This window comes from Ambystoma mexicanum, chromosome 9 (assembly GCF_040938575.1).
Source record: "Ambystoma mexicanum isolate Mex_15411 chromosome 9, UKY_AmexF1_1, whole genome shotgun sequence".
NCBI classification, from domain to species: domain Eukaryota; kingdom Metazoa; phylum Chordata; class Amphibia; order Caudata; family Ambystomatidae; genus Ambystoma; species Ambystoma mexicanum.
Window position 1 is genome coordinate 1,224,937,658 of NC_090931.1, and position 25,323 is coordinate 1,224,962,980.

General features: G+C 47.7%; 1 protein-coding gene across 1 annotated transcript in view; it reads left to right on the plus strand.

Annotated features, from left to right (window-relative positions):
• Positions 1-25,323, plus strand: part of TMEM163 (transmembrane protein 163) — a 1,101,439-nt gene that overhangs the window by 931,602 nt on the left and 144,514 nt on the right. The window contains exon 6 of the mRNA XM_069616569.1: positions 15,217-15,328. Coding sequence (XP_069472670.1) covers positions 15,217-15,328 — 112 coding nt within the window. The remainder of the gene's footprint in view (positions 1-15,216; positions 15,329-25,323) is intronic.

The following is a 25,323-nucleotide window of genomic DNA, read 5'->3' on the forward strand; positions in this document are numbered from 1 at the left end:
CTGCTCAAAACTGTAAAGCACATGAAATTGCTTGGAAAATGTGATACAATACAACTATATATACATTTAATACAATCTGTGTTCAGTTAAACAAACACAATCACCGATAGGCCAATAGGATGAGGTAAATATGTCTGAAGCGTGAGCTGTAGGTAATGATTGCATTCTGGAAGACCCACCCTTCCAATGTCCAATAGAACACCCGCTGGACTGGAACCACCCGCAGCTACATCCTGGAGTCCACTGAGAAGTCTCTGTCACCCACACACGGTAGCAGGCAGGTTCCCGAAACCGGAAGCTCCATCTTTCAGAGGGCTGTACACAAGGCCGATGCCAATACCTTCCATTGAATATCCTGCGTCACCAGAAGCCTGAAGATCAGAGGATACCAGTAAAATGTGAAATGCAGAAAACACACAACAGCTTTCACGGAGATGCACTTTGCACAGGAAATTCTCATGGCCATTTGGAGTGTGAACTCTGTACAAAACACACTGTTATCATGTAAGCATTTAAAAACAAAGGTAAGAACATATGTCTGAAAGTGTTGAGTTAACAAATTGACCATTGGAAAATGGATGATATTTTTCCGAAACTTAGTTTTGCTAAAATACTTTTTTCTTCAGTCATGGCCAATCAGGGCTAAGTCAAAGATCAGATTGAGCGTGTATGACCATGCAAATAAGTAGGGGCCATGGAACAGCTGAGGACATACCGCTAATCATAAGGCTGTCTACCACATTGTAATAGGCGTCTTCCACCCATTCTTTGTGCTTTTCCAAACATAATAGTGTATCTGACAAATTCAGCATCCATTCAGTCATGAATCCTGGTCGCACACATAAACGAGTGGAACACATATCTTCAGTTTCAGGCCAAATATTGGTCGTTTTGTATGCTAACTTTTTGTGTTCCACTTAAAATCCATCAGAAAAGTAATTCGAGTAGAGTGTATTTGTCCTAGACACCCTACTACATGTGGACTCCATTGAAGTGTTGGAGGCACAAAAAACCTAAGGATCCAGTCTTAAGTAATGGGGGAAGGGTTAAAACAGTAGTTCAAAGTATCTTCTAGATCTATTCAGCTGTCACCATAAATTCTTCACAGCAATTAAAAACATGAATGCATTACCTGTTTGAAAGTTTCCCCAAACTCAACAGTATCCTGCGGCCAACTTCTTGCTTGAATGAGACATATAGGTAATAACCATGCATGTCTTCATCACTTTCCAGTGCAGAGAAAGATTGTCATAGCTTGACCCTAGGGAAAAACTGTGTGTGCCATCATCTCTCTCACTCTGTTATAGTCTTAATCGGGCTAAAGCGGGCTTATAACTCCGTTTCCACTATTACTGATATTCTATTGGAGAGTTTAGAGGAGTAGACTACTATTTTGGGCTTAGCGCAAAGTGCTAAAAGTATCCGTATTCTCTAGACACTAGCTCGCACTGCGTTGCTCTGACTTGAATGGAAACATGGATTCCTTCACTCAGCCCTATCCCCTTCCCCTCCGCTTCCTGCTTGTTTAGCTCTAGGTTGTGTTCAACCTTCATAAAAAACTGTTGGAAAATGACAAGAACTCCTCTTCAATGAAAGTCACTACCTCTGTTCAGAACTGTTTCATTTCTGCCACCGACCCCTTAACAATCATTGTCCAAAGTGATAAGACCAGATTTCTAAATGTAGAGGGTTTTTTCTTGTGGTGGATTTCCCGGATAAATGCTACTGCCATATATGAAGACAGACCTATTAGCTTTATCAATGCTTGTTTATTCACTGCTTCAGTCACTATTTCCCATTCCCCCGCACATCCTCCCTAACATCATCACCTTTTGCCATGTAACTCTTAGGTTCATGGTTCTTTAGGACAAACTACATAAACAGGGAAACAACCCATAAACCTGGTTTTAAACTTTTCATTCTCAATGTTTTGCTATGTTTCATGATGCTTCCACAAATCACTTGAATACGTGTCAAGATTGTGTTTTACCGTAGTACTTGGTAACGACGCCTAGAGACGTGAGTGACTTCCAGTCCCCTGGGGAGCCACCGCGACCCTGGACTGAAAACAGGTGTTTAGACTCTGCCCAGGGGACGTGGAGCCAAGGAGAACAGGAGAAACCCTTACAGGGAAAACAAATGTAAGCTGTGGTGATGAAGGTCCAGACTGATCCCCAGCTCAGTAGAAAGAATTCTTGAATGAATGGCTCCTGATGAAATAAGGTCCAGGAATGGCCCAGAGGCAGAGAAAAGAAGCAAGCAGTCGATGGATTAGCAGCAACAGGGAGGAGCAGAGCAAGAAGGAGCGCCAGGGAGAAAATGGGGGAGACGGCAACAAGGAAGGCAGAATTAGGAGAAGGCAAGTGGTGGAGAAGGGCAAGGTAAGCAAGCAGAAAAGAAATAAGGAACAAGTTACTTACCTGTAACTGTTGTTCTCCAGCATGGGTCTGGCATGGATTCACATGCTCATGAATATTCCCCGTCGTCAGGCTGGGAATCCTCGGTAAAGAAAAAACCAGTATCAGTTTCGTTTCTGATCTGTCTTTCGTAGTAATAACCAATCACTGGTCTCTGCGTCATACTGACCACAGCCAATGACTGCCCTCTACCTAAGCACCGCCTCTGGCAGCCATCTTCAGATTTGGAAGCACGTAAAGTCGCAGTATGACCAAGTGAAGAGCCGCAGAGGGGTAGGCGGGAGGGTTCGCATGTGAATCCATGCCAGACCCATGCTGGAGAACAACAGTTACAGGTAAGTAACTTGTTCCTTCTCCAGCATGGGGTCTGGCATGGATTCACATGCTCATGAATAAAGAATACATAGCAGTACACACATGCACAACCACGGGAGGTGGCAAAGGCTCAACATTAAGCATTACATCAAACTCAACATTAAGCATCTTACCTCCTCACCAGGCTCACCTCAGGTGAACAGGTTGCGCAGCACTGCTTGGCCGACCCTGGACTCCTCCCTGGAATCCCGGTCGACGCAGTAGAATTTCGTGAAGGTGTGCGTCGACCTCCACGTAGCAGCCCTGCATATGTCCAGCAGGGGCACACCAGAAAGGAACGCCGTGGTAGCTGCGATCGCTCTGGTGGAATGGGCTCTCGGACGGCCAGGCAGCGGTCGGTTTGCCAACCGATGACAGTACATGATACAGCCGGAGAGCCATCTGGAAATGGAAGCCTTCGAGAGAGCCTTCCCCTGATTGACAGGTCCAAAGTTCACAAAGAGTTGTGACGTCTTCCGAAAACACTTCGTGTGGTCCACGTAGAACTTCAGCGCTCTAGCCACATCCAGCGAGTGCAAAGTCCTCTCAGCCGGCGACGAAGGCGACGGGAAGAACACAGGCAACACCAAGGGTTTGTTGAGATGGAAGTCCGACGGTACCTTGGGCATGAAGGAGGGGTGCGTCCTGAGCACTACCCTCGTGTCGTGGAAAGTCAAGTACGGGGCCTTGCAGGAAAGGGCCTGGATCTCTCCCACTCGTCGTGCGGAGGTGATGGCCACAAGAAAAGCTGTTTTCCACGATAGAAACTTCAACGGGGCCGAGTGCAGAGGCTCGAACGGAGGTCCCATGAGCTTGGTCAGCACCACGTTGAGCTCCCACGCCGGGGCCGGAGCCTTCACCGGCGGGAACGATCTGAACAGTCCCTTCATGAACTCTTTCACCAGACGATGAGACCACAAGGACGTCCGCCCCGTGGTTCTGGTGTATCGGGAGATCGCAGCAAGATGAATCTTGATGGACACGTGCGCCAGACCAGCTTTGGCCAGCGTCAGCAGGTACGGCAGTACTTGGGGAGCCGTAATCCGTAGAGGGTTAATCTTCTGTGCGTGGCACCAGACAGAGAACCTCTTCCATTTGTGTCCGTAGCATTTAAGAGTCGAGGACGCCCTGGCCTTTGCAAGAACCTCTCTGCAATCGGCCGGTATGTCGTATCCTCCAAACTCTAGCGCTGCAGGAGCCAGGCCTGCAAGTTCAGCGACTTCGGGTCGTGGTGGAGGATGGCGCCTCCTTCCCTGGAGAGTAGATCCGCGTCCGCCGGCAGCTTGATCGGCGGGGACGCTGACAAGTCCAGCAAGTCCGGGAACCATATCTGCCTCGGCCACGCAGGTGCGACGAGGATCATCCTGCACCGTGACCTCTTGAGCTGGTTGACGAGCCGGATTAGCAGAGGCAAGGGAGGGAACGCGTAGAGGAACAGGCCCTCCCAGGGGAACGAGAAAGCATCGCCCATGCTCCTCGTCTGGGGAAACCTGCTGGCGAACCTCCGGCACTTGGTGTTCGTCGCCGTCGCAAACAGGTCGATCTGGGGCGTGCCCCACCGTCGGAAGAGGCGATCCACCAGATCCTGCCGTAGTTCCCACTCGTGGCACGAGCGCAGCTCCCTGCTGAGTGAGTCGGCGATGGTGTTTTTTATCCCTGCCAGATGAAACGGCACCAGAAAAATCCCTTGGGCGACGGCCCAATGCCACCGGTCCTGCGCCTCCTTGGACAGCGCTGGGGACCTGGTTCCGCCCTGTTTCCTGATGTAAAACTTGGTGGTGGTGTTGTCGGTGAAGATCCTCACCACCTTGCCCTTGAGGGACGGAAGGAAGGACCTGAGGGCCCAAAACACTGCACGGAGCTCCAGGACGTTGATATGCAGGGACTTCTCCGTCGGGAGCCAGAGTCCTCTTGCGTGCAGATTTTCGGTGTGCGCTCCCCACCCTTCCAGGGAGGCATCCGTGGTCACAGTCTCCTGGTGGGCTGGGGTCTGGAAGTCCATGCCCGCCGTCAGATGCGCGCGGGTGCCCCACCACCGTATCGCTCATCGGAAACTCTCGTCGAGCTTGATCCTTTCCTCGAAGCTGCCCGTCGTCTGGATCCAGCGCGCATCCAGGAATTCTTGCAACGGGCGCATCCGGAGCCTGCACATGGGAATGAGGTAGATGCAGGAAGACATCATCCCGAGGAGGGACTTGATGGACCTCACTTTGGCCGCGTCGGCCACCAACATCCGTTGCACCTTGCCCAAGATGGTCCTGGTCCTCTCCTCCGACGGGGAGGCCAGAAGGGACACTGTGTCGAGCCTCGCTCCCAGAAACAGTGCGACTTGCGCGGGCACCAGGTGGGATTTGGCGTAATTCACGGAGAATCCCAGGTCCGTGAGGAGTTGGACGGTCCTTGCCGTGTGGACCACGGCGAGCTCCCTCGTCTTGGCGCGGATGAGCCAGTCGTCCAGGTAGGGGAAGACGTGAAACCCCTCGCGGCGCAGCTGCGCCGCCACCGGTGCGAGGCACTTGGTGAATACCCTGGGTGCCGACCGTAGTCCGAAGGGAAGGGCTTTGAACTGGTAATGACGCCCCTGGACCACGAACCTGAGGAATTTTCGGTGCCCCTTTAGGATGGGAATGTGGAAGTAGGCATCCTCCAAATCCAACGACGATAGGAAGTCTCCTTCCTCCAGCTGCCCCAGGACGTGCTGGAGGGTGACCATCCGGAACTTCTGCGCCTTGATGAACTTGTTCAGACGTCGCAGGTCTAGGATGGGGCGCCATCCTCCCGTCTTCTTCTTCACGAGGAAGTATCTCGAGTAGACTCCGGAGCCCCGAAGCCTCTTTGGGACGAGTTCGATGGCGCCCTTTCTGAGCATCGCCTTTACCTCCAGGAGAAGTTGAGGGACGTGAAGTTCTTTCCTGGCCACGGGGGGGACGCGCGGGCACCTTCTTTGAAACTCGAGCGAGTGGCCCCGGGCCAGGGCGTCCAGCACCCAACGGTCGGTGGAGATGGACTCCCACACGCTGACGAAGCCCGCCAGCCGGCCTCCCACCGGGGTGCTTCGGTGGGGGCCCGACCCCACGGCCGGTTCAATCCTGCTTGGACGCGGCCTTGCCGCCTTGACCTCCTTGGCGACGACGGCGGGGTCCGCTAGACTTGCCTCGTCCTCTGTAGGCCTCTTGCGATGACGAGCGGGCCGCTTGACGGTAGGAAGCGAAACCGCCGCCGGAACCTTTGGAGGCGCCCTTGCCTCCGCCGCTCCGAAAGGGCGTCCGTCGTTGCTGCAGAACTCCAAGGGCCCGGGACGTCTGAGTATCCGCCTTGATGGCCTGAAGGGAATCGTCCACTGTCTTCCCAAACAGGTTGTTCCCGTCGAAGGGCATGTCCAGGACTCTGGTCTGGACGTCCTGCCGGAAGTCCGTAGCTTTGAGCCATCCACGACGTCGAAGGCAAACGCCGTTGCCCAGCTGGCGGAACCCAGTGTCAGCGATGTCCGTCGCCACGGTGATGGCGTGGTCCGAGGCCACCTCACCTTCCTGCAGGATCTCCAGGGCCTCTGCCCTCTTGTTGTCCGGCAGAAAATCCAGCAGGGGAGCTATCTTGTACCACAGCTCCCTGTCGTAGCGAGCCACGATAGCCAAGGCGTTGGCCGCTTTAATCGTCGTCGCTGCCGACGAGATGACTCTACGTCCCATAGCATCCAATTTCTTTCCCTCGCCGTCCGGCGGGGAAGTAGATGTGGAGGCCGCACCCCCCCCCGCTTTCTTCCTGGCTGCCGCGGAGACGACGGAATCCGGGGTAGGCTGCGCCCGGAGGCATAGGGGGGCCGTGTCCGGGACCCGGTACTTTTTCTCGTACCGGTCTCTTCTAGCTGGCGTCGTGGAAGGGTTCTTGAGGAGGGAAAGGCCCTCATCCCAAATGTCGTCCAACAGAGGCACTGCGAGGACCGTCTTCCTCTTGGCCTCGCGCCGCTGATAAAGGAAGCCTTCCTTTTTCTTCTCCTCAGGGCAGAGTTGGAAAAGCTCGGAAGCCCTGGAGATCATGGAGTGGAAAGATCCGATCTCGTCGGGCGGAGAAGCCCTGGTGGGAGGCGACGACGGAATATCCTCGTCGTATGCCTCGTCGTCCGTACCCGTCGCTGCCGTGTCAGTCCCCGTATCATCCCCTCGGGTGGACGGGGAGGAGGGCTGGACGGGGCGCGACGGTTGAAAAGGAGGTGGTGGATGGATCCTTCTTTTCTTGGTAGGGGGAACACCAGAAGGTCCCGGTTCTGGATCCCCCGACGGGAGAGGTTCCTCCGTCGGTAACGGTAGCCTCGTCCTTATCTCGGAGCATAAGGACTGTATGGCCAACAAAATGGCCGCCGAGTTGTCTTGCGGCGCTGGCAGAGGGGAATCCGACGGGCGAGCAGGGGCCCCGTCGGTATCCTCGACGATGTCGTCGTCGTCACCTGCGTCGGGGTCCATTCCGACGGGCTGGCCTTCTTCCACGCCTAGGCCGTGGCTTAAGACCTCGATCAGCTCCTCTTCTGAGGTTGAGGCCGAATCTACGACGACGCCCTGCCCCCCCTTCTTCTTCCCCACGGAGGGTTTCACGGGGGTCCTATCGATGGGCACAAAAGAAGACTCCCTCCGAGGAGGCAGGGAGATTCTGGGCCCTGAGGTCGCCACCACTGGTGCAGCCTCCACAGGCTGAGCCAGGGCCGCCGCGACCGTTTCGATAGAGGGCTTGGTCGGATGGATCAAGGCCTTCACCACCTTAGGTGCGCTCACCGCCTTATCCTTGAGGGAGGGGGCACTGCCACGCTCCTCCTCTGCCTTAGAGCTCGACCGGGGCCTCTCCAGGAGCTTCGCCGGGTGCTCGGCCTTCCTCTTACCCGACCCAGAGCGTTGGCTCGTGGTTGATGGTGCCGGGGAGGGTGCGCCCTGCCTGGCGCCCGTAGAGCCCGACCGTTCGGCGGTCCCGGTGCCAGCGGACTAGCGGTGCTTGGCCTTATGTTGGGCCCCCGTCGCCGGGGCGCCCTCAAAGGTCTTAGAAGACCGCTCGGATTTCTTCTTCTTCTCGCCAGACGGGCTCTTACCCTCCAGCCAGTTGGCGAGACGTTGATGGCGGTCCTTCATGGTCCGTTCCGACATGTTGCCGCAAAACGCACAGTCCTTCTCCACGTGCGTCTTGTCCTCATGAAGGCAGTAAAGGCAGAAAGAGTGTTCGTCCTCCTTAAAGACGTTCTGCAGCTGGCATCCAGGGCAGACCCTGAACAGCTTTCCGGGCGTCGAGCTTCCCTTCTCCTGGGCCATCTCCGAGACCGGGCCTGAGAAGCTTCTGGAGTCCTCCGAAGGGTAGCTCGACGAAATCTTCACCCTTGAGGGGCGCAGACGAATCCGACACGGGTCCCCGTTGATCGGATGTAGGATCGGTGGAGCTTGAGGCTCTTTTGACCGAAAGAATCGAAGTTTTTGTGAAAAAAGCGCGAAAAATAGCACTAACGCTCGAGAGCAATAGCACGAGGATCCCAACACATGAACGTGCGGTAAAAATCTGAAGATGGCTGCCAGAGGCGGTGCTTAGGTAGAGGGCAGTCATTGGCTGTGGTCAGTATGACGCAGAGACCAGTGATTGGTTATTACTACGAAAGACAGATCAGAAACGAAACTGATACTGGTTTTTTCTTTACCGAGGATTCCCAGCCTGACGACGGGGAATATTCATGAGCATGTGAATCCATGCCAGACCCCATGCTGGAGAAACACAGCGTCAGTGCAATGGGGGAGGACAATTGTGACACAATGGGCCTCATTACGAGTTCGGCAGTAGCTGTGCCTGCATTACAGGCATGGCTACCGCCGAACTCGCATCCGGCACCGCCACCCATGAATGGGCACTTACCGGCCCATTACGAGTTGAATGGGCCGGTAATTGCCCATTCGTGGGTGGCGGTAATGCCAGGCTCCTTATCCCCACTCTGCCCCATTGGGCAGAGTGAGGATGAGGAGCATGGCTGCACCGGCACCGTTTATAACGGTGCCGGTGCATCCATGTGTTTCCCTCGCGGGTGCCGCACAGCCCGCCAGGTCAGACCTGTCATGGACCCGCAAGGGAAACTCAGAATCAGGCAGTACGGTATGGACGGTGCCAGTGCCATATCAGCACCGTCTATACCGTACCGCCAGAGTCGTAAAGAGGTCCAATGTTTACTTCGCATTGGGCACTAAAGTAGCTGGTAAACGTCTTCCGGGTTGCTGAGCAGATGATGTCACAATGTCACGCAATGTGCCAACGTGACGCACCCCTCCATAATGGTAAGGAAGGCGTCACCAATGTTGCTATAGCGACCATGTCGCTAGCCCATGGCTGCAGCAGTGAATCATAACAAAATTCCTATGTAGATATTTGCTGCTTCCTATTCTTACTTAGAACTTCATCTTTTGGTTAATTTCTCATTACTGTCTCTTTTTTGTTTCCTCTGGGTTTCCGTTCCCATAATAATCTTCTGAATATTATTCTCCAAACCTTTAAAGTGTATATAGTGTCAGTATCTTACTTCATGATTTCTTTTCCTCCACATCTTTTCTTTGTCCTTTTCCTATCATACTTTCCTCATCCTTTTTTGTTTTCGACATATTTGAATTGTACTCATCAAATCTTCAAAATTAACTAATTTCTCTTAGTTTAACTAATTCTCCTTATTCATTTAGGCTTGCTGCATACTAAAAGTCTGTTTAAAGTGTGTATTCTTGATAACTGATCTTTCTATCTCAAATCTTTCTAAATTGTATTTCTTAGTCTTGTGCATAATGTTATTCTGAACACTGTTTGAGTATTCCTTCTAGCCATTCTCCTTTCTCTCTGATTTCTGATAAGGTAAAGAGATACAGGGCCTCATAACACGGTAGGCGGAGAACCATGGCGCTATTAGCACCATGGTTCAAGCCGGTAAAATACCGGCACCGCCCTGGAAGAAAGGAGTATTACCGCCTAATTCCGAGTTCGGGAAGGAGGTAATTCCGCCTTCTTCCATTGCCCTTCCCCATTCCCATTTTGGCCCCATAAGGCTCAATGGAAATGGGGACGGCGCTAATTACGGCACCGTAAATTACGGTGCCGTAATAAGCTCCGAGGTCCCTTTACGGGTTGGATTTTAACGCCTGCAAAAAGCAGGCGTTAAAATCTCCAAGCCGCAAAGGGACCTCGCAGTACGGCGGTAAGGGTTAACGATCACCGTTACCATTAACTGTGACCGTTAACCCTTACCGCCGTCCGTGTAATGAGGCCCACGGTCTAGTGCCTGCAATGGTGTCTGTGAAATTTTAAAACCAGAGTTATAATCCCAGCTGCTCCACTTTACTAAACTGGCTGAGCCTGTGCACCTTCTTTTATCTCCCTATGCATTTGGTTATTTTCTGCTAAAACAGAAACGTTCTCAAACACATGATGAAAACCAGTATTTGGAGACAGGGCCCGATTGATAGAAAAAGTGCAAAGTCCCTGCAAAGTAAACAACTTTGCGCCTACCTGCACGGAAAAGTATGTTTTGCGCGTTCCTCATATTCATGGAATTCTAACTGCAAAGTAACCATAGGCGCAAAGAAAAAAAGAGTAGACACCCACACCAGACCCCCATGCAAATCAAAACCAGCAACATATACTAACCTTTGAACCTACCTAATCCCCACCATCAAGCACCCCTCCAATACTGCAGGCCACCCCCCTGCAACCAAGGCAGTAACCCGGCGTCACTAAGTACAAACCCCCATAACTCTAAACTGCACCCTGATAATCTGCATACCATTTTGCGTAACCCTGTAAACCTGCATACAAACCCCTATAATTAAAGGCACCACCCCGCTACTCTTCATTCGATCACCCCTAACTCCAAGCAGTACCTCAACTATGTGGCATCACCCCTAAATTGCTATGTTAACATTACCTTTGCCCATTGGATCCTATGTGCACAGTGCTTTGTGCCTCCTATTATGTGGTGGTGAATTCACAAGGTTTGCATGTGACTTTTCCAAACTTGAAGTTGCGCGTTGAAATCCATGAATTTAGTTGGCATTGCGTTTGACTGGGCGTGCAAATTCTTCGCGTGGGCCGTCCTTCATCACGCCCAGGTTATTCCTTGTTCTTGCTCATTTTGCCAGAAGAATGGGGAATATGCATGTTCTGGCCCCTATTTATTTCTTTGCGTAGGTCCTGTCCCACACTTTGCGGGGAGTGTCGTGCAAAGCGCACGACTGCACACCCAGATGTGACAGACCCGTGCAGAGTCCCAGAAAAACACGCAAAGTCTGATCCATGAATCGGGAAAAGGAGTTTTGCGCACTGCAAAATGCGCAAAGTCACTTTTCAGCATGAACCAAATTCGGTAAATTAGGCCCCTATAACTACTGAGCAGTTTCCCCTCAGGCAAAAATGCTATGCATGCAGGGCTGGCGCTAACAGTCGGGTCTGTGTTAAGTGCCTGCCATTATTGCTATTTTACATACGGGGCAAGTTGCAGATGCTAATGACAAGCAATTCCAATTATGAGAAAGTAACGGTACCACCCGTTGTTGCACGGGTCTGTAGGTGACATGCATGTGGGGGTCTCCTATAACCTTGTGTATGTTTAATTGTGCCACAACTTCCTATTTTTGAAAAATCACAAAATCAGCAAATCTCCCGAAATCGGGGCGGGACCCCACCCTGTGCAAGGAGAATGGGTGGGATTGGTCAAATTTCACTATCTTCAGTACACCCCAGATTGGTATGCCGACTGTGGGCCAACATTTCAGCCCACCAACTGCTATGGGGCTGGAGCTAACCCTGAACATACAAACACACTTTCACAAATATCTATATAGATATCTTTCTCACTGGGTTCTTTCATGAAGGTAAAATAGTGTCCATTTAAATATGGCTGTCATTGAAAATGAAAAATGAGCTAAAAAGAGAGCCATGTTTTAATTTTCATGGTGAACACTGTGCAGATGCACAGATGCGACACTGGAGCAGAGCAGAAAAGAAACAAAAAGGTAAGTACAACTTTTTATTAAAATAATGAGGCAGGAAGGAGGGTGGGGAGTGGGGAGATTCCATACCACAGAAGGGCAGCGAAAGTGGACAACTATGCTGCTACGAAGCACTGAAGGTGGTCATTGATCAGTGGATAAAGCCTGCATTATGAGCTGACTGACTGGCACTCTGCAGCACTGTTTAGATACATTCTGCCAGTCAAAAATATGATTGTTTCCCTTTGTTGCATCCTTCTGAATTTTAACATGATTGTTTCTATCTGCCTCTTTCTTGGCTTCTAAATATGTTTGTCTTTTGCTTAAATTAATTTACAATATAAATAAATATAAATTTCACATAGATATCAGGTCTCCTTTCCTACTAGTGGTTATTTGTATTTCATTCATGTCAACCTCAGGTCTGCTCCCTTTTTTTGATGACCTATTGGCAATCTTTTTTAGTTTTCTGTTCTCAGTTGTCTCTGCTGTCCGTCGGGCCTATTTTATGCCTACGTGTTTGAGTCATGAGTCTTTAACCATATTACTCGTCCCAAAATTGGCATCCTTCCTCATAATGTTTCTCAGCACAAGCCTTTCCTAACTTTCAACTCTTTCCTATCATGTGATACTGTCTGTTCTCTTGTCATCTATCTTACTTCAATTTTTTGAGTAACTATTTCTTATCAACTTCTTAATTTTGTCCAAATGTGTTTTGTTTTACTCCACCATCATGTGTTTATCCCACCCGTCCATCATTGTTCTGAAGCCACTTTCTCTTGTCCCATCATACTCATCCGCCTCCTAAACTGCTTCTTAATGTCCCTCTCATTAAAATGTAAACATCAAACAATTATCATTCCCATATTTATCAGGACCCTAAAACCCTGGGAAAACATGGTGTAATGTAGCTACAATATAGACCTAGCCCCCTCGCCCCAGACCTGCTCTCAAATCTCAACACTAACACCCCCTCTGTCCTAATTCTTCTTGACCTCTCCTCTGCCTTTGACATGGTTAACCACAACACACTGATCACACGCCTCTGTGACACCATGGGAATCACAAGCCAGGCTCTGGCATGGTTAACTTCCTTCTTTTCTGACTGTCCATCCCAGGTGGAACTTGGGTTCTTTCTCTCTACTATCACTCTCTTAATCTGTGGCATTCCCCCTGGCTCTAACCTATCCCCCTGGTTCTTCAATGTCTACATGGCTGCCTTGGCACAGGAGATTGCCACCTTCACCTCTTACTTTCAATGTTATGCGGATAACAGGCAACTCTCCTTCAGGCTACCCTCAGCCACCTCCTGTGCCTCGCTCATATCTGACTGTCTGTCTGCAATTCAGTCATGATGTGCTCCAAACGACCTCAGCCTCAATGCCAGTAAGACTGAGATTGTTAGCTTTGGGACTCCTGCTCCTGCTTTCCTGCTCTCACTCTGGCCGGCCTCCTTTGGCCCTGCACCTGCACCCACCTTCGAAGCAAAAAACGTTGGGGTCATATTCTGCATCTTCTCAGAGGTATTCTTCCTTTCCTCTCCTTTCCCCAGAAGCTCACTGTCTCCAGAGCCTTGGTTATCTCAAGGCTGGACTACTGCAACAGCCTCTTTCTTAACTTCCCTGCCTCTGCTCTGCACCCTCTGCAACTCATCCAGAACAGAACCACTAGACTTATCCTTGGCCCAAAGCCCAGGGACCTCATCTCTCCAGCACTGAAATCCTTCCACTGGCTCCCCATGATGGCAATGATCTGGTTCAAGACCCTCTGCCTTGTCCACAAGGCTTACTGGGGCCTGTGACCTACCTATCTGCAACAATGCCTACATAAATACTGTCCTTCCCGAGCCCTCCGCTCCTCTACCTCCAACCTTCTGCGAGTGAGCCGGTTCTCCAAACAGAGATTTGGAGGGAGATCTTTATCCTCAGCAGGGGCATCCCTCTGGAATAGCCTCCTTGCCGCCCTCCGCCTTGAGCCTGATCTCCTTCTGGAAACTCCTTAAGACATTCCTCTTCTCCTCATCCTTCTCTCTCCCTCTTCCCTGCTAACCTATCTGTCTGCTCTATCCCCATCACCCTCCTTTTCCGTACAGCTTACTGACTGGCCGCCTGGTGCACCTCAGAGGCTCACAGGTCCCAGGCAACCCTGCCAGTCCTCTTGCGCCCCCCCGCACCTGCCCCCCCCTCCACTCGAACTGTCGGTGCACTTGCGCGATCCAAATGTACCATGCCTGATGATCATCTGACTGTTTGGCCCTTGCCTTCCCTCCCTGGATGGCGGCACCTAAATTCACTTGGAAACACTGTACAATCGTCGTCAGACCTACTTGCTGTTATCTCTACTGTTAATTGTATCATATGCACCTCTCTTCCTGTGCAGACTAGTATTGTCTCTGAATTTCAAGGGCTCTGAACAACTGTTGTTTTTCCCTTGTTCCCTCCCTGCGCGTTTTGAAACACTTGCCTTGTGTATAGGCGCTACACAAATAAACATTACCATACCATTACCAGCCCGGTTCCTTTTTATTTTTTTGTTTTTCTTGTCTAAATTAGTCTTTAGAGAGGCAAACCATCTCTGCTTGCCAAATCAGAATGCTGCAGACTGATATGCTTCCAAGAATGTGGGCCTGCAAATCCCACCAGAGGAGTGAAAGGCATCTCAGAAGTCAGGACTCTATCTCTGTGCATGGACGAGGATTCTCTGTGGCTGTGGATAGCCTTTTCACATTTCCATAAATGCTGGTGACAACCCCCCTCCCCCCGCCCTCTCCCCAGGGCCAGAGCGCCTCCTAATTCTCCACTATAATGTATAGGAGTAATGGCACTGCAGACAGAAGGAGGGATTTGGTTAGTGTTTGTGTGCCTAGGCCGCCCACTAATGGACAGGTAATAAGCACCTCTGGTTGCAGTATATCCTGAGAAGGGAATAGCTTAACAAGAGCAACGATGCCTAGTCAGAGAGGGAACCCCCAAACAAAATAAGCATTAAGCATGTGACTGGGTACAGCCCCTGACATCTCTTTGATATCCACTAACTCTTTCCCTAGTGAATACCTAGCTTGGTGTTCACTCCCACTGGGCAATATCACATTAGTTTAAAATTCTATTACACAAACTGGAAAATCAAATGAAACAGTTATTGCTTTATCTTCTGGAAAAGGGTAGGCTATTGTGTGCCAGCCAATCATGTGTCTTGTCTCTTCTAATACAGGGTGCTTATAATGTGCCTTTTTTAAATGTGTCCTCTCCTTAAACTATGATTAATTTACTGTTAATTTGGAGTGCTCAAACCCCATTCACTGGGAGCAGCAAGAATGGTCACTGCAGCAGCATGACCATGCATTCACATATTAAGTGTTTCTTGTAATCATGTGTAAGCATTGCTGCTGTTTGTCAAACTTGCTTATGAGGCGTACACATTTTAAATGCTGGCATAATGATATCTTATACTTTCTTTTCTAGGATGACTTCCTCTTTAGCGTGTCCATTATAAGTGGGATCCTGTGCTCCATCTTGGCAGTGGTCAAATTTATGCTGGGGAAGGTTCTTACAAGCAGAGCACTAATTACAGATGGTGAGTAAACATCCATCATTAAAGACTTCTCTACTTACGCCCACCGCACAAGCTCACAAAATAGCATACATCCTGACTGCAGAGTGAGCAAGTCTAAGAGAATATGTTCAATTATGAAAGGTCCTGTCGGGGTCTGGGACATCTAATGACATTAGACTACTACTTCTCAAGTTGTCTTCTTTGAGCATCGTCTACTCTATGAGAAGACGTAGTGAGAGCTGGACGACTACCTGCCTGCCTGTTTCACATGCTTGCAAATATCCAATGCCTGTGTGACTTTTAGCTGTTGCCACTATTTGCATATCTTCATCTCTAGGCCTGGAGCTAAGTCTATGGCGTTTTTGGGGGGTTCTTTCCTTGGTTTTACAGTTAAAATACATACATTGCGCAATCCTCGTTCTTTTCAGGTTCATGTACTGAGACAATTAAAAATCTAATTTAACTCAAATAATGATTATATGGCTATACTGTCTTCAACCATATCAAGAATCGAAATGCGGTATGGGTAGGTTAACCTGCCTTAACTTTACAGTCATTGAATTTTGCAGGTTTTGAAATTGACCTTATAACGCCCATTAATTTATGACATGAGACTGCAACCTTTGGCACTCCGGTTGCTTTGTACTACAAATCCCATGAGCTGTAGCCGCATAGTCAATGGTCAGGGGTCATGGGAATAGCAATCCAAAACATCTGGAGAGCCAAACATTCTGATTTAGGAGATGCATTTGCTCGGTCTGAATACCAAGATAAAGTGTCTCTTTTGTCAGTTCTCAATTTACTTCGAAGTCTAATGTATTTTTATTTTGAAATTAATATATAGTCCAAAGAGTAATTGCTGTTTTAAATGTAATTTTTAACTTTCTTCCTTTTCTGTTCATATTCTTTCAGATTGCAGTGCGTCAATCTCGATTGATTATATTTTTTAATGATAGTCACTAGAAATAAATAATGCTATTGTATTTTAAATATTCCCTGCTGATCAGATTTTGTAACTATTTTAATTGTATTTCAAATAACTAAATATGCTTAGACTGCTAAACTCAGGTGTTTGCCTTCCCGTGGTTTATTTTTGTTCACTTGTAAAGCGTTGGGTCTTCTTAATATATGTTTGAGAAGGTTGGTCATACAGGTTGGATAGCTGTTGAGGAAAATATGCTTTGATTTCAGTGGAGAAACATGAAAGATATTTTAGTATATAGTTGTTCCAGAATATTCCACAGAAATCAATGTTCTGAAATGTGTGCTTGTTCACCCATATCTTGTTCAATAATTGTTTGCAGCATAACAAAAAGCAGTGTCTGTTTCTGAAAATTAGCTTTAACATTACCAGCAGCACATAAGTACACAATTTAAATCCTGGCCATAATATGTACACATTTAAATGGCTACTGTTATCTTACTGAAAAGAGATAGTGTATATGGTCGACCAGGAAGGGAACATATCTTTGAATACTTTGAAATGCATATCGCTCACTTGAATTCAACAGGCAAAGAAACTTCTGTTACAAAAATGTTTTTATTATCTTCCTTTAATTTCAGTTCATAAATCCCCTTTTAAATGTGCTGGTGTGCCCAAGATGTCATGTCTGCAAAGGGTTTTTAGTGAACCTGACCCAGAAATATTCAAATGGCATGTTTTGAATTTTAATGTGTTGCAGGTGATTTCAATATCTGATGGTCACAGATAAGCTGCATAAGTAAACATACAATGTTCCTTAAATATATGAGTAACGTTCTAAAATGTTGATACCTAGAAGATAGCACAGTGAGGTAAGAACATGTTGCTAAGATACAGGTTTAGCCTTCAGGTCAAAGGTCTAAAGCCTGACTGTGCTGAATGAGCCTACAATCCTTGCAATGGCAACATATTGACCACCCTTAACTTGGTAACAATAACTAGGGACATGTGTTATTTACAACACTTTGGGCCTGATTAACAAATTGTAAATGAGGTCCTATGTTTTTTTTAAACAGTTTGAATTATTTTATATGGATTAAACAATTGGTAAAGTGTTATTTAATATGCATATTGAATTATTATTGACCTCTGGGCATGACATCGATAGTTGAATCTTAAAATTAAGTTCAAAAGTCACAGGTGCCTTTTTGACAGCTGTTGTGACAGTCAAGTCTCTGCAGCATAAAAGGTGCATTCAAAGCTGTGCCTCTGCTCCAGAAAAACATAATTATGATGATTTGGCATCCTGGTGGCAGTTTCATCTTTAAACATAAGACAGACCTGAGTTGGGGTATTTGAATGGGGCATATGAATAGGCAGGTATCACTTACTGCCCCATCCCAGATAAATATGCAAGTTGCAATGCCTGTCTCAATTCCTTACCATTACCGTACAGGTGAGAAATGATACCAGCTGAGGCAGCCCTACAACCCCATGAATCTAGGGGTGAGAGATGAGACAAACTAAGGCAGGTTCTCTAGAAACAACACTTTAAATAGTCAATGTACATGCCTCTGCCATAAAGAATTAGTTAGATTGAACGACACTAGTAGGGATTACAGTTAGATAGTAGGAAGCACAAGAAGTGTACTGTATGTAGCATAGAAGGAAGGAGGATTCTGGAATACCAAGCAAGGCACTCACTACACGGATAGGCAGATGGAATTATAAGCAGGACACATGCAGCATACATAGGCAGGGAAACCAACGTATGGCAGATGTACAAGGTGAATGTAACGTGAACAGATGAATATAGGTCACCAATATGGAGGCGAAAAGCACAGAAGTACAGCCATTTCATATCACAGAGGCTGCAGCAGGCCTAGGCTTTATCAAGGTCTCGAACAAGATGCTGAATTCATAGAAAACTAATTTATTTTAGAAGCTCTGAAACTTCCCAGAGAGTAGTTCATAGCAAGCGCCAAGGTCAGGTGCACGGAAGGGAGTAGTGGATGTGCAGAACGCAGGGATGCGATAGCAGTTCCCAGGACGAGAAGCAGTAGACTCCCAAGCTAATTAAGGTTTATAAAGAACACAACCAGTCATTGATGTCCAGGTGCATAAGATCAGTATGCCAAAAGACTCCATCACGGATAGATGAAGGGTGTCTTAAGTGGTCACAAAGAGTACAACATGCATGTTAGAATTAGCCAAAACCCAGTAAATAGGAAGGAATTCATTCTCCAACACGGCCCTGTAACATGAGATCAATATGTGAGGAACACTAGCTATTCATTATGAGCCAAGTACAAATAAGACACCTGCTAAAGTCTGTATGAACACACACAGACACAACATGATTCATAAAGCCAAATACAAAGGAAAAGATAGGCCACATGTCCTGGGAACGATGAGGAGTACTTTCAATTAGAATTAGTGCAGACCATGGACTTCTCTCTTCCCTACCCTATGTGTCACTCATATTTTCACATCTCGTTTAAGTATCCAAGGTTGGTGAGTAAAGTGCCAACCAATAGAAATCTCTCTTGCTACACCGCCCATGATGAATAACTCCAGCCAATTAGTGGCCAATGTAATGATTTAGTAACACTATTGTCTATAATGGGTTGGGTTCAGGAGGAGCCATCAGATTTGTATAAGCCAATGAGGAAATTAACACATATGTAATCCATATATATCTTAAGATATTAACTAATTCTAGCCACTCATACATTATGTAACTGATATTGTATTATGATGTCATTGCTTACATATTTTCAATACAAAATTTGTTCACACTCATTGTAATGTCAAGAGCTCCTTGTATGCTGTCCAAGGTGATTCTGTGTTTTGAATAAAGCTGGGTTTTACTGTGCACTCTGAGTACTCCATTATTGAGTATTGTTTTTACTAGTGAGGCAAATTAGGCCCATCTCTACAGTATAGTGTCTTGTAATTTGCATAATTCATAAAGCTACATCTGATCTGAATCATACACATGTCAATACAGTGAGCCCAGGGAAGCTGTGGAAGGATTGTGTGTATTCTAATAAGACCACCTGTGTCTGCCCAGCCAGCAGGACAAGAAACTGAAAGACTAGCCCCTCTTTTAATCCCTTGTGAGTTTGGGTAACACCTCTTTCCAGCAAGACAGCCCCTCAATATGAGCTGTCCTGGAAAGCAGGAATCAAAGAGCATACCCTGAACAAAGGGATTTGCGTCCTACACAGTGTTGCATACTAAACCGCCTTTGATGCTATCGGTCTGAGAAGGGGGAGGGATTAGTATAGTCAGATGGAGCTCACCACAGTTGCGGAAGGATTCCACCATCTTGTTTCTCTGTACTTTTCCTTCCTTCCTGTATCCATCACTTCCTATAAAAGAGGGGGTCCCCCAGCCTTTCTTTGGTTCAACAATGGGCCATCAAGTCCTCAAGCAAGCATTCAATTGGACCCCTTTTGAGAGAGTGATCTTGACTGAGCCCTTCACAAGTGTACTGTTCCAAGGTAGAGGTACCTCTTTCTCCCTAATCACTGTCAGTGCACGTTGGGAATGACCTGCTACTGGAGCTAGCTCTGCCTCTCTGCCATCTACACCGTAAGCAAGGAACTCACTGAAGGTGAAGTACCCCTGCAGGTGTTTGCCAGCCTCCTCCACATTGGGAGAATGAGAACAAGGACTCATCTTGTCCCTGAGCCCCTGGATTGGGACACCAGGCATCCTGAGTGCCAGAACAGCCAGGATCCCTGTTTTCCACTGTTGAACCACTTTGAGCCATATTTGAACCACCTTCAATGCATGTTGATCCAATCGGAGCCACCAGTGCTCCTTCTGGTACTCTATCAACCTTTGAAATGCTGCTTCTTGCACCTTCGAACTAGCTCAATGCTGCATCATACCAGGCAGAGCCCGACACCTGTATGGCTCCAACCACCAGCTCATCACTGGACCTCAAGTCAAACCACTGACGCGTCACTCATCGATCCTAACCAGCAGTTACCACACCTCCCAAACCGGCCATGGCGAGCTCTCCGAACTGCAAAACTCAAACACCATCTTCAAACTACTATGAGCTTCTGCCTTGAAAAAACTGCCTGCCTAACGCTTGTACCTGCAAAACCTGCTGTATCCGACCCCAGTTCAATCCGTTCTCACAACAATAAGCAACATGGTTTGACGTTGTTGAACCAACAAGACGTGAATAAGGTACTGTTTGAAGGCCTCTGGCCCCCTGGTCCACTTGTTGGGACCTTAAAGACTAGCTACGCCAACATTTGCACTTTATTCATCAAGAAGCATGTCCATTTTGAATATTGTGGTACTTTATTGCCTTTCTCTTCCCTGGTAAGCATGCAGATGGCTTGTATCTTTAAATTCAGAATTTCTCGGTCTTCATTTAAGGAGTGGGTTTTGGATAGTGTTTTTACTAGTTAGTTGTATGCTTAAATCAGGTATAAATGTTTATAGAACCTTGATTCGACATTCCTTTTTTTGGAACAGTGTGCTGTTGATGTTTGGGTTGCTACTGGATCACAATCACACCCCTTCTGAAAGTATATTCTTCCCTCAGCCCACGTTACCACAAAAGGTGAAGGAGCTGTATCTCAGCTGTGCCTGTTTTACCTTTATGATTTGGATCACTGTTGGTTTGTAGTAGTGTGGGGGCTGAGCAGGCAGTTTAGCTACTACTTAACCTTGTCCTCCTGCAGAGCTGAAGTCATTTTGTCACACTGGTTGCGATTGGAGACAGACTGTGCCTACAGCTTAGTCATCCCAAAAAGTAGTTTGTGCAAGTAATATTAGAAACACTGACAGGCATTTTTGCTACCATGGAATTGTACATGAGCGCAGCAGCGAGCTTCAAAGCAGGTGAACTGCATGGGCTATGTCATCAGAGGGGACTCTCTCATGCCAGTAATGTTAAGAAGGCCAAACTGCGCAGGAGCGTCCACGCTTTTGAGGAAGCTAGGGGGAGGGTGGGTTCCCAGAGGACTAACAGTGATCTGGAGCCCACAGCCCAGCTGCCCATTTCTCTGTGGGGCATCGTACTAGATGGGGAGAGCATGAGCAATATCACTTTCCAGCATTCCGCCCAGAAGCCAGGTAGTGTGGTGTCCCAAAGGTCCCAAGTATCCCACAGGTTGCACACATCCATTAGGTCCCATTCTTCACCCAAGCCACCATTAAGTCCGTGGTGAGGCCCTCTGGGGATGACCTAGTGGATAAAAAGCTCCTCTTAAAGGAAAGGACAGTGGCACTGGCTGGGAAGAAGCAAAGGGAAGCTGCTATTCTAGCAGAGCACCAGCAGAAAGCTGCAGATACTCAAGCAAGGTAGAAGCAGAGGTACTCTGCAATAGTACGCAAGATGGAGCTAGAGGCCTAGAGGGAGGGCAACAAAGCTTCAGTGGTGAGGGAATTGCCTCCAGTGGTGGTTACCAAGGAAAGAACAGGCACCCCATCCCTAAGGAATTGGTCCAACCATATGAGGAGGGGAATGATATTTTTCAATTGGTTTGAAAAACTAGTATTAGCTTTCCGCCTCAAGGAGGTGGAAGAGGAGTTGTGGGGAGCAGCCCTTATAAGCCATTTACAGATGGTTGGTAATGGTGTAATAATTCGGTTAACTCCTGGGAAGAGACACATTTATACAACCATGAAGGCTGCCATCCTCTGGAAGTTCTGCAAAACCCTAGAACAATACCTCAGAACCTCTACAGAGCGCAATAAGCAAGGGAATCAAATATTTCAGGCATTTGCACATCAGTCCTTGAAGTATCTGAATGCATGGGTCGGGGGATACATAGTTGACACAGTTGAGGGCATATTTAATTTGTTTGTGAGAATATCCTTGAAAATTGTACGATGAAGTAATACCAGCATTTAGTGGCCTAGATTATCCCAGGCCCTAGAGAGCTTGCTAATGCTCCTGACAGGTATGTAAGCACTCAAGTCCCTAATAAGGCTCAGACGAATACATCCAAACCAGATGACATGAATACATCTGATAATAGCAAATATTGGGAGGGAAAGGACAGAGGTTCTGCTTCCAGAAAAGGTCCCCATAAATCTGAAGGATATTGTTGGTCAACCCCCACATAAAAGATCGAGGGCACCTCTATCACTGAGTCACCGACACCCTCAACACCTAGAGGTTGCTTTCTGTGTGGGTACATTACACATAGAAAGGGCGAGCCAGCCTGCAAGAGGAGTCTGAAACAGGCCAATGAGACTGTTGGTCTTTTGGAGGAGGAGGCCATAGTTAGAGCGGTCATTTTAGCAGGTGAAGTCCCACTAGATCAGGGAATGTCTAAAAGTGCCCTAACTCTGATTCAGAACTGTTTCCTAACTCTGAGTCAGTGGGTCCTTTGAGGGGGCCCCAGTACTCAGATATTTTTGGACCATGAGTTCACAAATGAGGTAAAGTTTCCCATTTTGTGGGATGCTGCTGCGAGCACAACTGTCAGGCGACAATGGATGAAGTAAGAGCAGGAGATACAAGGACCAAACAAGCTGGTAAAAGGATTTGATGATCTGACATACTGTCCTTTGGCACTTATATGGTCTGATACTGGTCCTCCTTAGCAATGATCCTGTCTCGTACTATGGGTTAATCTAATCCTTAGGGGTATGTCCGTAGGAATACGGTTTGTGAACATCTACTGGATATATGGGCTGCAACTAGACCAGAAGAGGGTAGCTTGGTCTAATGGTATCAGGATGGATGTAAGATAAGAAATGTGTGAGGATCTAATTCAAGGGACTCTAGCATTCCAGTGCAACTCCAGTTCCCTAGTCTACAACAACAAAGTTCCAGGGATATATATTGTCCCCTGCTGGCTATGTTCAGGTTATGTATGACCACATGGTGTTTATAGTGCCCCAGCATGCTTTCTAGACTTCTCTTTGGCTTGCTTCCTGGCTCATGTCTTAAGACCCTCTGGCCACGGTCACCTTCCGAGGCTGCTGAGATGCAGACACAATGCATGTCTACGAGCAAGTACTTATGCATGCCCTCTGCTTTAGGGGATCGCTAAATGATTACCAGCAGGACATGTTCTCACCCTGCCTAGGTGCTTTTCAGAGTTCATTTAGTCTCATTCACCAGTCAAGGGTCAACCTCCTGGGCATTGACCCACAACATATTCTGATTCTTTTTAGGGTTCTCTGGCACCAGACAGGCTCCTGGCTAGAGCCCCCGGCAGGCTCTTGCACAATGGTCTTTCCTTCCTGAATGGGACTTTGCAAGGACTGAGCCTCAAACCCCAGTACACTGATACACTCAATTATTTTTCTAGCTCTTTCGCACCTGGCAGCACCTCTCTGGATGCCCCTCCTAACTCCAATACCATGTGTTTGCTTATGACTCCTTTTGTAGTGTTTCAGAAATCCTAGGTTCCCCTGCAGGATTGGTCAGGGCTTCCTGGTTCCTCCTCCTCACGACTTGTTTCCCCTGTCCTTATCACTGTATTAATTTTGGGTGGCTTTCCATCACTAACATGTTCACTAATTATCTGATTGGAAGGGAAATGCTGGTCAAGGATTTAAAGGTTTCTGCCAACATTTTGAGATCAGGCAGAACCTGGAGACCCCTGCATGGCTCTGTCATCTAGCGTTACATAGTGGGTGTCTTCCCCTGGATGCTAGCGTGGTGAGTGTGTTTATTTTGCCCCCCCCTCTTGTCCACTTCTCTAGTCAGCTATCACCTCTAGCAACGCCGTTCCTAGCTGGTGGCCCGAGCTAGATGTCCCTCTCTGTTCACCTTGGCTTTTTGATTGGACTATGTTTAGTGGTTTCCACTCACTATTTTAATGCCTACGTGTTTATCACTTTGAAATCTTGTGTTTTCTGCATAGCACCAAGAGACCTTTGGGCGAACATTGCTCTCCCTGAATAATAGAGTAACATTCAAATCAATCCCCATTGTTTTCAATTGCACACACATTGTCATGTTTTGCCTGGTACCACAGCGCTGACCTCGGCCCTCAGGTTTCCACAGTGATTTATTTTATGGAATGATGTGCTGAGATTGTTTTACTCCAAAAATCAAATAAACTAGTGTCTCCACTCTGGTTCCGGAAAATTGAAGGAAGCATTTTAAGAGCATTCCTTGTTAAAGAGAAGCTTGCCATGCACTAATTTTAGGTGATGACTAGTTGTCCTTTGTTTTTACAAATGCACACGGAGCAGATAGAATGGCATTAAGAATAGGCAACTGCCGCACACTTGCAAGCACGTTGAGATGCATTTCGCTCAGCTGCTAAACCTGTAAATCATTACAAATGTTCAGCCTTATTATTTGTGGGAAGCCATGAGCTCGGTATGATTCACACAGAAGCAGTCCTCTGGGAGTCCAACAGGATCGAAGCTGCACCCCAATATACAGAATGATCAACCGCGTGACCTGGGCATGAAAAGAAGTGCCAAGGCCCACATATTCTCAAACACGCCTGTTGCACATCAGGGTGGGCAGCTCCCAGTCCACGGCTGCTACCCACAGTGTCAGCATATTTGGGGTTAAAGATGCAACTCTGTCCAGCTCATGGGGGGTGATGGAGCCATTACCCACGCCAAACGTGCGTTTTACAGATGCAAACCAACATGACACAAAATAACGTTGTGCCTTGAGATAACAGAAATATGTAAGTGCTTCTTTTAAGATATCATCATCGATAACATTTGTGTCTGATACTGTAAGTGGCAAACTCAGGGGCAACGCACTCGCCTTGGACGCAAGACGATGCGGAGCAACACAGGTTTGATCCCCGGGTGCGCGCTTAGAAACCTCTGGGTATTAAGCGCGTTATAAATAACCAATTACAATTACAAGTGGAACGTGTAGACTATCTTTCCACATACAAGAGCAAATGTGCTTTCCTTCCTTGTTTCAATGCTACATTAAAGGTGATAGCCAGTTTGAAGATCACTGTAAGTCAGTTGTTTTCGTAATAGTCTAAGAAAAATAACCCTATCCTTATACTCACTCTTAGTTCCGGGGCCGTACGCGCACTAGCCATGTGTCTAATGGCCCCACTGTTAGTGGGACCCAGAAGCTACAGTGATAACAGGGTTCACATTCCGGACTGTTATGTTGCTA